The following is a 15,876-nucleotide window of genomic DNA, read 5'->3' on the forward strand; positions in this document are numbered from 1 at the left end:
AACAAGTTAAACAATTACACATATTAAGAACCATTAAAATTTCAAAATATCTTACCTTTTTCAGTAACAAAAAAAACACCGATTCCATCGCCGCCTTTAATGGAGTACGAAATTTCTGAGTCTGGACCCTTTAAATCCTGGTCTTTAGCTGTCACATTTCTAACTACTGTTCCTTTAGGGACATTCTCTTTAATAGAACCCATATATACAAAGTCATTGAATTCAGGTGCAAATCGATTCTCATTGACATCAATAATTTCTATGACGACTGACATATCGGATGTTAGTGAAGGTGATCCGCAATCTATTGCGCTCACCACTAAGTTATATATTTGCTGGGTTTCGTAATCCAAATAGTTTTGTGTTTGAATAATGCCACTTATCTTATCTATTTTGAATAAGGATCCATTTGTGGTGTCTTCTTTTATCGCAAATAGTATATCCGAGTTTACACCCTCATCAAAGTCGTGAGCTTCTATTTTTGCAATCACAGTTCCTTTTGGAAGATCTTCGCGAGCTTTGAAAATAATTTCCTGAACACCGAAAACTGGAGCATTGTCGTTCACATCATCAACGACAATTGTTATGATGGCTTCAGCGGAAAGGGAGGGAACGCCACTATCTTTTGCAAAAATTTGAAGTTTGTGTACTTCTTGTTTTTCTCTGTCAAGCATTTGTATTACGTGCAAGCAACCCGTTGTGGTATTAACGGCGAAATGTCTTTTTTCTGTTTTTAGCTCGTAGTTTATAATGGCATTTTTACTTTCATCTGCATCACTGGCATTTAGGCAAAATATCTCGGAGCCATTCCTAACATCTTCAGCTAGATGAAGTCTGAACAGAGGTCTTTGAAATACGGGGGGATTATCATTTACGTCTAATATATCTACAGTAATTAACTTGGAATCACATTTCGAGGGTCGACCTAAGTCACATACTGTTATATTCAGTATATAATTCTCTTGTCTCTCTCTATCCAAGTATCCAATTAATTGAAGTTCTCCACTGTCTGGGTCAACTCTGAAAACGGATTCAAAGTCGCCATCAGAAATACCAAAAATTAGTTTGCCATTGTATCCCAAGTCTTTATCTTTTGCATTAATCCATGTAATTGTATCCCCTAATGGAAAACTCTCATTAATTTTCAATTTCAATGGGAAATCAACGAACTCCGGCTTATGTACATTTTGTCCATATCTATTTGGTAGCAATGAAAAAACATCGCCTTCCAATTTTTCTGACCTCATATTATTTTTCTCAGCAGCTGCCAGTGAATCTGCTAATTTTTTTGCCACTCCTGTTTCGTGGCATTCGAAGCTGCTATATCCATTCAGGTCAACACGTTTAACAACGTCGTAAGTGTCAGACCTAAGAAGCTCAATCTGGATTGCCATTTCATCTGAATAATGCGTCCCATCCGTTGCAGATACGTTGATCGATCGATGGGGTATTCTAATGTCCTTGAGATCACATCCTATAGTAATTACACCTGTAATTGAGTCCATATTAAAACATCCATCTTCGTTGCCACCTAATAGCCGATAAGTTATATAATCGTCGACATCGAAATCTATAGCAGATACAGTAAATACATCTGTTCCTACTGGGGCATGACGAAAAACTTTTCCAATGCAGTCAATACGTTCAAATTGAGGACGGTTATCATTAATGTCACTGATGTTGATCAAAACATTCATTTCCGTCTGTCTTCGGTAGGGCAAACCCCAATCGGAAGCACGAACTTTCAGTTTATAAGACCGTCTCATTATTTCATAATCGATTACAGTTGTGGTTCGTATTTCTCCAGTGAAATGATCTATATCAAAGGGAATGTCATAAAGATTTGCAATGCTGTAGGAAATAAAAGCATTCTCTCCCGAGTCTTTATCCTTAGCCCGAACTTTTGTTACATACGTTCCCGGCAATTCATTTTCGTTTAGAAGTACAGTTATGTTTTTGTCTTCAAAAATCGGATCGTTATCGTTGATATCTAAGACATTTACTTTTACTTTGGCTGATGATTGCTTTCGTAAACCTAAGTTGGCTTGGTCTATAGCTGTAACGGTTAGAGTATAAAATGAAGTTTTTTCTGCATCCAATATCTTTTGAGTGTATAACATTCCTGTATCAGGATTAATCTTGAACTCTCCACCTTCGTTGCCGCCCACTATTTCTAGAAAAACTAATGCATTTTTGCCAAAGGACGGGTCGGTTACTTTCAGCCGAATAACAGGCATATTAATGGGAGCAGTTTCTGGAATGGATACTTCATACAACTGCTTTGTAAACACGGGAGCAGCCATTTCATCAGCATATATGGTAATAGACACATCTTTGGTACCGTATTTTTTTGGAGTCCCGTTGTCTTCCGCCCTTATGGTCAAGTTGTAGGTTCTTGTCAAGTTTCTGAGCATAACTAAATTGTTTAGTTGTATGTAATATTCGCCATATGTTTTCGAATGGGCAATTTCGAATAATCCATCTTCATCGCCACCAACTATTGACACACTTTTGATCTCACCGTGCTTTCCGCTATCTTTATCGTACACTTGTATTATTCCAAAAATTTTACTCGCTATGTTGATATCTTCGTGTACAATTATACTAGATACAGTACTAATATGTAGTTCGGGAGCATGTAAATTTGTCTGAAAATAGAAAATAGGTTGGTTTGAAAAGAGTTTGTTGTAAATATGTTATTACACCCACAGGATAGGGGATTTCGGACCCAAAAAGGGTGTGTCAAAGACGGCTGTCTTGTATAAATAATAGTTTATTAAAAATAATTACTATAAAGTTTACCATAAACATTCTAAAAAGGAACAGAAGATACTTTTCTCACATAAATGAGTGCAGTCCGATTAAAGTTTAAACTCGATGAAAGGTTAGGTTGAAAAGAGGGCGCGGATATTAATCCGTCCCATGCAACTATGGACATGCACCTATGCCAGTAATTGGCTTGTTGTGCGCTCTAAATAATAGAAAGTTACCTCGAAAACGAAAATCTAAGTCAGCAATTCCGTGCTACTTACAAAATCCTTAATTGTTTTTCATACCACGCCCCTAAGTTGGTTCATGTCTGGTATTGTGTCTCCAATGACACAACATCTCACCACCTTCCCCGCATGCCCTACACATGCTATCACTTGTCGCATCGATTTTGCATTAGTGAGCTCAGAGTTCTATGTGTCCCCTTATGATACCGAAAGCTATACTGACCTCATTCTTACTTTTTTTCAATAATAGCATCGTATTCTCAAGATACTGACCTCTGCCTAGGATTTTCGTCGTCCGAACGACCGTTTCGTGTTTGTCACTCACGCCCTTAATTTGAACTGCGTAGACCGGAAAGTCTTCGGTTTAACCAATTTCATTGACGGCAGTCCTCTGGCCTTCACTGCTAAATCGTCTGATTGCCCGGCATCCAAACGATACCGATCGTGGCATCCTGAGAGAATGTTTTGGTCTCCTTCTTACACTCGCAACAGTTCGTGACCTTAGCGTCCTGGTTGTTATTGCCCTGATGGCCAATTTATTGTCCGTAAAGATGTTTACACCCGAAGTCCTCGCATAAGCGCCACACCACCTTACGCATTACTCCTCCTGAGCCTCGTAGGAGAATTTCCATTCGCCGAGCATCAACATGGATTTTGAAGACTGCATAGCACAACAACAGCTTTGCTTTGCGAAACACCGTAGAGTGAAACAGGGTGTTTCCCAAGGCGGGGTTATATCTCCGGCACTGTTTAACCTCTACCTATTCTCCATTCCACCCACTCCACACGGCATAGAGATCGTATCATATGCGGAAGATTGTACGATCGTGGCATCAGGCCCCCCACCCATTGTTGACTGGTCTGTGGTAAGTCAGCTCTGTGACACGCAGTGGAATGTCTGGCATTCTGTCAGAATGCCGCCGTCCGAACTGCGACGGGCTGTCTCCTCAGTGCTCATGGGGACCACCTCCATCAGGAGACAAAGATCCTATCAGTGCAAAGACAAAGTATCTAAGCAATACCTACCAGTGTTTAAGCAATTCCCTTTGGGCTGTTATCGCAGAGACCATCCAAATCATCATCTTGTGGATAGATATCCACCACCCAGAAGCATTAAGGTCAATCAACATGATATAGAGCGTGAGGTTCAGCACTTCAAGAGAGAACCTCTAGATCAAGCGGCTAGACAACATTCTTGCAAACACGGTAGCAGGTGCAGTAAATGGTTACCCGGTGAATGTAGTCCTTGGAGAACGACCGCCTCCCATTGCACCTGAAGAAATGGACCTCCCCCGGCAAATCGGAGTAGTTCTGGCCCAAATACGTTCCGGCTAATGCAGCCGCCTCAACTCCTACAGAGCAAGGATTGATGCCGACGTGCAAGATGTATGTCTTGTCTGTGACCAGGGACTACACGATACTCGTCACCTGTTTAACAGCCCAGCCAGACTCACTCGACTCAGACCTACATCCCTCTGGATGCACCCCATCTTAGTCGCAGAGTTCCTGGATCTTGACACTCAACAGAATCAAGCAGACGAAAGATAGAACATAGATAGAAAAACCGCTTTAACAACAACAACCTTTCCATGCATACCAAAATTTTGAAAAAAAGCCTTCCAGAGATGTATAAACTGAGGTTCGCATGCCTATTCAAAAAATTTAAATATCTCGATTTTTATAACGAGTTTAGTCAATATCAATACATTGGCGGATTCTGCTTCATTGGGGGTATCATTTGAGGGTGACTTTTCTATTTTAATCTCCTCCAGAAATGTCCAAAATGTGGCCCGCAAAGTTTATACAAATGCAGATATCCATTTTGTGGGTGTATGTTTTAGATACCGAAAAGCTGATTACATGGTGAAATAGTACTCCACTTTACCTTTCCATACATACTAAAATTTTGAAAAAAAAATCCTTCCAGAAATATGCAAACTGCGGTTCGTATGACCAACCTTAAAAACAAAATATCTCGATTGCTATAACGATTTCAGGAAAGTTTTTTACTTTGGGGCTTTCTTTCCATTTTTTTTTCTTTTATTCTTTTGCTAAAAATGCCCGAAAACCCCTTATAATTTTCTATTACAAAATTCAGCTCAATTCATAGCTGTACAAATGAAGATATAGAAATGATTCCCAAGGAAACGGATTCTTCTTGCTTTAAACTTTCTTTGGATGTCGAATTTTTCAAAATCCGCCCAAAATTCCCTGAGATGTATTGATTTTAATATTGTTTTCCAATCTCACCCACTCCTGGTTCAAAACAACTTTAACTCCACACCCTTGTATTTTTTCGATTTCTCCTAATCTCCTCTAATTTGTGTGTACGATTGTGCAATTATGTTGTGATTGTCTTTATTTCAATCACATACACAAGTTCCAAATATTATTGACATTTAAATTGTGATGTGTTTAATAAAAAACAAATAGGATCATCCATTGGCGTCCACTTTTTTGGCGGGTGAAGGGGAGTCCAACATTCTACGACTACTTCGAGGCATCACGGCACTGGATAACTATTACCATCAAACATGCTGGAACTTTGAGCTCCAAACTGTGTAGTGCTCATCGATGTCACGAGAAGGTTAGCTGCGCGCTACCGGTTCTCAGGTTGCGGACAGTGTAGTGCTCCATACGGAGTAGCTGCAACTACAGTCGTGGTATCGAGTGAAGAGTCTTAGTGAGAAGCCGGACGGCACCGGCTCCTGCATAAATACTGAGTGCCTATGATGTTACATATGACAAGGAGCGTTTTGGCGCCTTTAAATAATCAATGGCCATCTTGTTCCCGCGGCGATCCCGGAACGAGCTTGCTCGTCTATGGAGCTTGACGAGGATCGCCACCTCCACATACAGACATGTGGCAACAGCAAAAACAACAACAACAACATCGAGGCACAAAGGAACAATTTTTACTTTTGGAGCTCATGTCCAAATTTGCAGAAGTACGCTAAAGAGAGATATCCGTAAATTGTTATAGACAACCTTTTTGGCCCCTTATTTTTATCATAGACCTCGTGGTAGGTATCTAAGGATCTGAAATGTTAAGAAATATATGTATAATTTTATAATATCAATTGGTTTATGCTTTCCATTTATTACTTTTGTTGTTGTTTTGGCTCAAGGTCATGAAACAATAATTAAAAGCCGACGTTTAAGTTTTCGAAAATCGTTTTATTTTGAAAACTCCAATATTTCGAACACCACCGGTGTTCTTCATCTGGGAAATTACATAAAAAATATACAAACAGAACAACTATTTTACGAAATAATTACATTTTTAACAATTACAAATGACTTTCTTATGATAATGCGAAAAGTATACTAAAAGCTTTCTCTCTCTATTGCCTATATTGATTGACTAAACTCCTGTAAATCTGTGCACAGTGGTCTGCGTCAGTCTTAAAATGTGTTTTATTAGACTCGTTATTGTGTTGTTGGGAAACTCATTTAATTTCAATACATGGCGAATTTTCTTTTCGTTCTCCTTATGAAATATTGTGTCGCTCATTTTAAAAACTCTGTTTATAAAATTTGTTGCCGTATTCTCCTGGGATGTTTGGAGTGGAAGTTGATAAGTCTTCCTGAAGCCGTATCTTTTTGAAGCCAGTTCAATTTGATCTGGTTTTCGTGTCTGCACACCATTGAGTCAAGATATTATAATTAGTTGTATAATTGTATTTGCTTGTCAAATGCGTTGTGCACCTTGAGTGTGTTCTTCAGTTCCGTTTTCTCTATGACGCAAAATATGTCGTCCACATATTTCGTCAAGAATCTTGGTTTCTTGGTCAGTTTTCTTATCGAAACGTCCAATAATTCCTCCATTATAACATCTCCAAATGTGGGTGATACAGGGGATCCCATTGGCATACCTTTTCTCTGTTTACGTACACTTTATCGTTGTATGTGAAGTATCTTGAGTCTTGTATGCATAATGTGAGCATTTCCAAGAATAGGTCCATAGGAATCTTTGTATGTTTCTCCACGGTTGTCCATTTCTCCTTGATTGTTTTTATTGCTCAGTTGACTGGTACGCTTGGAAATAATGACACGACATCGAACGAAACTAATCGTTCCATGCTGCTAATATTTTGTCTGCTGATCCTATTCTAAAATTGTATCCCGTCCTTAACATTGTATTGGGACTCTTTCGTCATGTTATTAGATATTTGGAGAGTTCATAAGTTTGGAGGCCACCGTTGCGCAGAGGTCAGCATGTCCGCCTATGACGCTGAACGCCTGGGTTGGAATCCTGGCGAGACCATCAGAAAAATTGGAATGTTTATGGGCAAAATTTGTATTTGTATAAGTTGGGGAGTTGATGGATGACCAAATCGGTCTCAAAGGGGTTCCTTCTTTATGGATTTTTGGAAGTACATATATTCTTGGTGCTGTGGCCACCCTGCTTATTAATTTGTTCTTTTTGGTCAATGTAATAATTAGAAGTTTAAATAACTTCTCCGCAATTTCAATGTTTTTGGCCTGTAGTCCCGAAGTTGGGTCTCTTTTTAGTCGTCTATATGTACACAAATCACATAAAATTGGCATCATCTTTTAATCGTAGTCGCCTTTTTCTATTGCCACCGTTTTCCCACCTTTGTCTGCGCTTAATATCAAGATATATATATATATTTTTTTTTTTCATTCAAAAAACGTCGGGTTTTTCCCACATTGTCAAGCACAAGTTTGTCACGCCTACTTGGCTTTGTCTTTTCAATGTGGTCGTCTATTAATGTAACCAATTTCATGCGTGAATTTTCTTGTTGTTCTCTATTTTAAAATGTTTGCACACAATCTTCTCCCTCGGCTATTACATTAAAAAGTGGAAAAGTCTCTTTTGTCGTTGGAAGAGAATATTTGGGGCCTAGCGAAGGTAACCACTCAACGTTGCTTGGTATGTCTTTGTTAGTCTCGCTCGCAAACCATTCTCTCTTGGGTTCTATGTTGCATTTTTTCTGTTGTTGCCGCTTTAACTTTCTCATTTTGTTTATCTGCGTGACTTTGTATTTCTTCATGTGAGAGTGGCGAATGATGCTCTCGCTGTCAATATACAGTGAAAAGTCTTGCTCTTGCATGTGATTAGTAAGCTGATCTCTTGTTTGGTGGAGCATCATGGTGTTAGTGTGCACTTGTTGATGTCTGTGTTGTATCAGAAGTTTGAGTATTTTTGTGTGGAAGTTGTATAAGTGTTTGTCTAACGCTCTTCTCAAATTTGGTGGAATTTTGTTGTTTGTTTTGAAAATGCTCTGTGTATGTTTTGTTGCATTAAATATGAAATTAGGTATTATCACTGATTTTTTGCACTTTATAAGAAAGGTTGTGGATGTTTTTAGCGATGCTGCTTGCCTGTTGCTTTTTGAATATTGTTACATATATCAGTTTGTTTACTTCCCTGGTATAATTCTGTTTTATTCTTTGTATAAATTGCATGTCGATTCTATGTGCGGCGTGCCTTCCATTTTTGCTAAAAAATTCTCGCTCGGAAGCAAATTATCAAGTGACTGGTTTTGACATTTGCTTCGCATTGTTGAAAACTGGTACGATATACATGAAACCATATTTGTATGGGAATGCTTACGTTTTAGTTCGGCTTGTCGTTCGATAAATTTTTCGTTAAAAATGAGATACGCAAACGGAAATCAGTTTTTTTTCCTTTGTTTTTTTTTCTCAATTAACTGTAGTACCATAAATATCTTCTTATTACTAGTGGTGCACCAAATTTGGATGTAAATTGTGGTTAAGAAAGAAAAATAGTTCAAAAATGGATAACTTAGAGATTAAAGAAAAAATTAAATCGGGACAATACAGAATAAGTGACAAAAGAGGTAGAAGCAGAATATGGTATTGCTTTGGAATAATAAAAAACGAGAATGATGCACATATAACCATCATAACCACATCATATATTTCAGAAAACTTCAATCAGAGATCTCATCCATACCTGATATTGGTTATGCGCTAACGGGTGACCTATGGACAAAAGATTTTTCTAAAATTTCACATCCTGCGTAACTATTTATTTTGTTATGGACGGAGAGTGCAAGAACAAGCTTCTAGGATTGAAGGCAATGAAAGCAACTTCGAATTTAGGTGAGATATATTTGAATAATTTACAAATAACTAGTAAAAGCAAGCTAAGTTCGGCCGGGACGAACTTGGGAACCCACCACCATGGATTCTGCTCAATCCCATGGCAGCCGGTTGTACGCACCGGATTGACCCGATGGAATCCCCATCGGCAAGGGCTGCCGCCTCAGTGTACGTGTTCGTCTTTTTTCGTCATGGGAGCGGCACATCCCGGAGTACCTTCTCCGCACGCTTCTGGTGATCTGTGACGGGATTGAAAAGAACCTCGGACCCTGGTTCTGTTCGATTTGCCAGAACCGCCTTCATCATCGGTCAGCGTCGGTAAGGTGTAACCGGTGCATGGAGTGGGTATATTTCCGTTCTTGCTCTGGCCTCACTTCACTACGGGTTATAGTCATACTGGCTATGTCGCAAGATGCTGTGCGAACATAGCCAGCAGTGGGTCACAAGCGTCCTCGTCGTCGGACTATGTGACCCCCCACCTCTTCCATACGGAAATTTACGCAACGACAGCATCCTAGCCCTACTATTGCCAGGCCAGTACCGGGAAGTGTATCGTTCTTGCAGTTAAACTACAACGGACTTCGTGGCAAGATCGATGAGATCGTGGACTTTATGAGTCGGAAGAGCATATTGGTCGCAGCGATCCAGGAGACAAAGCTGACCAACACCTGCAGCTTGCACAGTTGTCACGGCTGCAATGTGCTACGTAAGGATCGCTCAAGGAATGGAGGTGGGGGATTGGCCTTCGTTATACACCATTGCGTGCAGTATAGACCTATCTCGCCTGCGCTTGACGCTAGTGACCCATACATGGAATGTATGGGGGTAGCAGTCAGGTCTGGTACTGCCGAGATAGAGATATACAACGTGTATATACCGCCGGTTGGTAGCTGTGTCCCGATTAATGGACAGGCCTACAACCCCGACATAAGTGGGTTCATATCTGGCCATAATCGTCTGGTTCTGGGGGATTTTAATGCGCATCACACGTCATGGCATTCTCCCCTAGGTAACGACCAGCGTGGCATAGCTTTAGCAGAGCAGATAGATAGCTTCACGTTTTGCACGGTGAATGAGGATGCCCCCAATAGGGTTACGAGGAGGTGCAGCAGATCGCCAGACATTTCAATTGCATCCCCTGATCTCCTGAGTGACGTATCCTGGCAAGCCGTCATCTCTTTGGGGTCAGACCACCTCCCCATAATTCTCACCATCGACCGACCACCCGAATTCATAACCTCTGAGCGCCGGACGTTTATCAATCATAAGAAGGCCGATTGGCCTGGCTTCAGAGAGTATACCAATCGCCGCTTCAGTGAACTGCCACCCCCTCTGATGTGCTTGTGGCCGAGAGGAAATTCCGGGACATCATTAACGCAGCAGCCGCTCGCTTTATACCAGCCGGTGGAATACCCCAAGTGCGACCCAATTTACCGGCGCAAGCAGTGGTACTCGCAGACGAGCGTGATGAGATTCGTGCTATGGACCCCACTAGCGCCAGAATCAGCGAGCTGAATCTGGAAATAAACAGGGTTGTCAACGAACATAAGCGGAATTTGTGGCTGGAACACTTGGAGCAATGTAACTTAGGCACCGGTGCAGGCAAACTGTGGGCCACTGTTAAGTCACTCTCGAACCCCGGTAGACGGGATGACAGAGCCTTAGTCACTTTTGGCGAGCTAACCGTGACTGATCCGAAGAGACGCGCCAGGTTGTTCAACCGTCAATTTAGTGTGCATCCCGAGAGAGACAGGGCAAGGAGGAGAGCCATTCGCCGTATTCGTGGTCTCCGAGCCGATGAACAGCCATCACAATTTACCGTGGGCGAAGTTACGAATGTCATCCGTGGCGCCAAATCTTCCAAGGCGTTGGGCCCCGACGGAATCTCTACATTGATGCTGAAGAATCTGGATTTACCTGGAGTTGAGTTCCTTACCACTGTCCTTAACCTGTCATTGAACACTCTTATAGTTCCCGATGTCTGGAAAATGGGCAGAGTGATCCCGCTACTGAAGCCTGGTAAAGACCCGAGTTTGGGGGAGTCGTACAGACCGATCTCCCTTCTCTCACCAGTGGCAAAGACGCTTGAGGCATTACTCCTCCCGAGCCTCGTAGGAGAATTTCCATTCGCCGAGCATCAACGTGGATTTCGGAGACTGCACAGCACAACAACAGCTTTGCATGCCATCGCCACACACATTTGCCGTGGCTTTAATCAACCCAGGTCATGTGATAAGACGGTCCTCGTGGCACTGGACCTATCGAAGGCATTCGACACGGTCAGCCATGAAAAATTGTTTGAGGACATCGCCAACACGGCACTCCAGCCAGGCCTGAAACGATGGGTCGCGAATTATCTGTGTGGTCGCCAGTCATTTGTGGAATTTAAGGATAAGAAGTCGAAACACCGAGAATGGGGTGATATCTCCGGCACTGTTTAACCTCTACCTATCCTCCATTCCATCCCCTCCAGACGTCATAGATATCGTATCATATGCGGACGATTGTACGATCATGCCATCAGGCCCCCACCCATTGATGACATCTGCGATAGATTGAACGTCTACCTCAACGAGCTTACCTCATATTTCGCTGCAAGAAATCTGAAGATATCCGCCACCAAATCTTCAGCCACACTGTTCAGTACAAATACGCGTGAGGTGAATACTGAGCTGTCTGTGACGGTCGATGGAGAAATGATTCCGACCATCAAGTGTCCCAAAATACTTAGCGTCACATTTGACAGCTCTTACACATTCTCCTCACATGCCACAGCAATCTGCAATAAAGTCAAAAGTAGAAACAAGGTCCTCAAGTCGCTTGCTGGCAGCACTTGGGGTGCAGACAAAGAAACCTTGTTGACCACGTACAAAGCAATTGGCCGGTCTGTGGTAAGTTATGCAGCGCCAGTGTAATTTTGTAATTTGTAATTTATTTATTTACACCCGCACAACAAGAATATAAAATTCTTATAATTAAAGTGCGGGTAATATCTCCAACAATTGTACATAGTGAACACTAAAACTAAGAATCTATAGCTATACAATACATCACAGTTTTTGAATGAATAACTTACGGAAAAAACTAACAATTGTGGCTTTGTAGATTGAATTTAAAAGAAAAAAACAAAAGTGAATTTATCAATTAAAGAGGAATTAATAGACTTAGTTGATCCGAAAAAAAAAGAAATTAAGGTAAGTATAGAAGAATAAAAATAAATATATAAATGAGTCTTAACATTCATCAACTTAATGCAAACTTTCCATCAACTTTCCAAAGTCTGGTTTTAAATGTTGCCGAGTTACTGAGTAATTGCAGATCGTTAGGAAGAGAATTCCAGAGACGTACAGCGAATATGAACATATGCCATTCAGAAACAAGCCTCCGATACATTTTGGGAATGATTTTTTTACCTCTAGTAGATCTGGCGAAATCAATAAATCCATACAGATATTGTGGTGCCTGCGTTTAGATCAGTTTATGCAGGAAAGTAAGCGATCTTAGGAACAACAAGTGCTGTAAGGAGACGCCATACAGAGATAAAGAGTATTCAGAGATGGAATCGCGCCGTCTCAAGCGAAATACATAACGAGTAACGCTATTAAAATAGGTGTTTAGCTTACGTCTACTTACTGAGTCGCAATTAGCAAACAACTCACAGCCGTAGAGAATGCCAGGAACAAGATAAGTCTTTGCCAAGAGAGACCTAACCCGCAACGGAGTAACCGACTGAGTGGCCTAGAGAGCACGCAATTTTGAATATCCCTGACCAACGACAGAGTCGATATGATTACTCCATGTCAGAGTGCTGTTAATAACAACGCCCAAGTTCTTTGCATGAGGAACGATTTCCAATCTAGAGCCGTTAATGAATATACCGACATCACATGAAACAGCCTGTCTCTGATAACCACACACTTGGACTTTACAGGGTTGAGACACAGGCCATTGGCTTTCGCCCACGTGCTGACTCTTGACAGATCATGATTAAGCAGACGTATGTTTTCAGCAAGCTCATCCCTCGGACTGCCGATATATATTTGTACATCGTCAGCGTACATATGTACCTCACAATAAGACAATTGACCCGCCAAGTCGTTACGAAAAGAGAAGAGGACCCAGAATTGATCCCTGAGGAACACCTTTTGAAACAAGCAGAGGTGCCGATAGAGAAGACTTATAACTGACGGACGGAGTGCGGTGTGACAGGTACGACAAAATAAGACGAACGGACGTAGAAGAAAAATTGTAAAGATGTCTCATCTTATCACATAACAAGGAATGATCCATAGTGTCAAATGCCTTAGAATGGTCAAGAAGAACAAGGAAATTTATCTTGTCATTCTCCAAATTGACCCTGATCCTCTCAGTGACCTCTGCCAAGGCAGTTACGCAGCTATGGTTAGGTCGAAACCCGGACTGTCTCACATATAACAAAGAGTTCTCGTTGACAAAAGACGACATTTGCAAATACAACATTTTCTCAAAGACCTTTGACAAGTAACAAAGAATGGCAATTGGTCTATATTCCTTGGAATTTTTAGGCAGTGGGATGACTTTGGCATGTTTCCACGCTAATGGAAAGTAACTCGTGGTCAAAATCCTATTGAAAATATAGGTTACATGAGGAATAATAAGGGGGAGCAAGAGTCTTACAAATCTAGGATCAATGCCATCAGATCCGACAGCGTTAGACTTTACAGTCGCGACGCACTCAAGGACATCGGTGGGACCAATACATCTGAAGCCAAAACCAGAGTCGTCATCGAAGCCATAGAAATTGGGATCAACTGGGATCTGTGGGACATTAACAAAAGCATCGTTTAGCCCATTGATGTCCAAGTTTGTTGAACATCTATTAGTATCTTTCCCAATTCCTGTCTCGAATAACCTTCCACGTTCTCTTGGAGCCTATTGCAGAAGTAAAGCGTCTGTAATAGTAGTCTTTCTTGGCTATCTTAATCAACTTATTGACATGGTCTCTTGCTGAGCGAAAGGCATCATGTAACTCAGGCGTCCTGAAACGTCTCTACCAGCGATGCGACATATTCCTCACGTGAATAGCCGAACGAATGTCCCGGGAGAACCACGGTTTCGATCTGGAGGACACTTCTCTAGTCTTGAGTGGAACCGTAAGTTCCTGTAGATCACGGATATTCCTCTGTAGAAAGTCAGTTTGTTCATCGATAGTTTCCATACGAAATATCAGATCCCAGTCGATGAGCACAGCACTCGAAAGCAAAAAATCATGGTCGAGACGGGCAAAGTCTCTATATGAATAAGTTTCCCTAGTCCTGGTGAGCTCAAATTCATAACATAAAAAGATCAAGTTAAGGTTCGAAAAACATGAGGCTGACAGTTGGTCGTATAGGAGGACTTTAGAAGTGTCACTAACAAAGTACAGATCGAGAAGCGTGCTGGAGGATGCGAAAAAATGCGTGGGAATTGTTGAATTGACAGGCAAAAGCCCCAAGGAAGACATTTCAAACGTCAAGCCCGTGTCCTGTAAAACGTTAGAGTTGAAGTCCCCAGCAACCGCAATGTCTGAGTAAGCAAGAGAGAGAGGTTAAAGGAAAGAGAAAAAATCTTGCGTATCCGTACGGTTGTTCGGTCTATAAACGCACCCCACAATGAGCTTGGTATCGGCAGCAGATACCTCAACAAAAACATACTCAATTGGGCCACATGGGTTAGACTTTGTACATAACTGAGTATTCAGGTAGTTTCTCACATACAGAGCGGTGCCGCCCCCACGACTTAATCTATCAGCTCTATGCACGCTATATCCTGTTAGGTGTTTATTGATTCAGCCACGTCTCCGATACACACACTATATCAATATCAGAGTTCTCAAAAATAATCTTGAATTCGCCAAGCTTGTTATTCAGGCTTTGGGCATTAATATGACATATATTTAATCTCTTTTGTTGCCTAGGCAATATCCTGATCATACTCGCCGTTGTATCTCTAGTATTAGTTGTAGCAGTCATATTTAAAGAAGTAAAAAGATTTAATTAAATCCTCAGCAACTCGGAAGATGATAAATGTTATGGGTGAAGATAAATTAATTTTGATGAATAATAAGATACTATAATAAAAATGTAAGAAATGCATGGCAAAATAACTAAATATAGGATAACATAAATGACATGAGATTAGTTGTGGTTTATGAGATGATGTTAGTAGTAGGATTTTGTGTGTGGTTAGTATGACGAAACCCATTTAAAGCATCAGAATTTTCAATGCATACCGGAACGTCGCTGGGATCACGCTTCACTTACACTAGTCCTTTGAAAGTGTAAGCTGAGTGTAAAAGTTTCTTTCTTTTTAGGGAGAGGGCATCTTGTAAGATTCTATAATTTGAATTCGAAATGTTTTCATTTATATAGAACTGACATGTTGAGTCAAATCCAATCCGGTTGAGAGATAAGGTGGTATTGTTTCTTTTCCGAAACTCAGATAGTCCTTCAAAAGGAAATTTTTGTCATACGGAGACATCAATGTAGCAACAATTACTCCATCCGGTGAATTTCTTTCTTTAGTGTTGTTTCTGTTTCTTAGCCGGTGTATAGATTTGAGTTCTGGAGTCGGAATATTACAGCTTGTGCAGATTTTTGTGAAAATGTTATTTAGGTTTTCATTGAAAGGGATTCCATTTATACGAAGATCTGCAGCAACCGGAGCATTTGCTTGACGTAAGACTTGCAGTTTGATCTCTTTTAATTCCAGTTTGAGCACATCGATTTCACATACTGCAGTCTCCAGTTTCGTGACTCTATCACTGATA

General features: G+C 41.0%; 1 protein-coding gene and 1 long non-coding RNA gene across 2 annotated transcripts in view; both read right to left on the reverse strand.

The window, feature by feature from the left end:
* Positions 1–15,876, reverse strand: part of LOC106089744 (fat-like cadherin-related tumor suppressor homolog) — a 737,514-nt gene that overhangs the window by 682,194 nt on the left and 39,444 nt on the right. The window contains exon 3 of the mRNA XM_059363292.1: positions 56–2,648. Within this exon, the coding sequence (XP_059219275.1) occupies positions 56–2,648 (2,593 nt within the window). The remainder of the gene's footprint in view (positions 1–55; positions 2,649–15,876) is intronic.
* On the reverse strand, positions 5,338–7,558 carry LOC131995170 (uncharacterized). The gene is made up of 2 exons (XR_009397225.1): positions 6,102–7,558; positions 5,338–6,035 (listed from the first exon to the last, which is right to left on the reverse strand). It is a non-coding gene; the product is annotated as an uncharacterized LOC131995170 (long non-coding RNA).

This window comes from Stomoxys calcitrans, chromosome 1 (assembly GCF_963082655.1).
Source record: "Stomoxys calcitrans chromosome 1, idStoCalc2.1, whole genome shotgun sequence".
Taxonomy (NCBI): Eukaryota; Metazoa; Arthropoda; class Insecta; order Diptera; family Muscidae; genus Stomoxys; species Stomoxys calcitrans.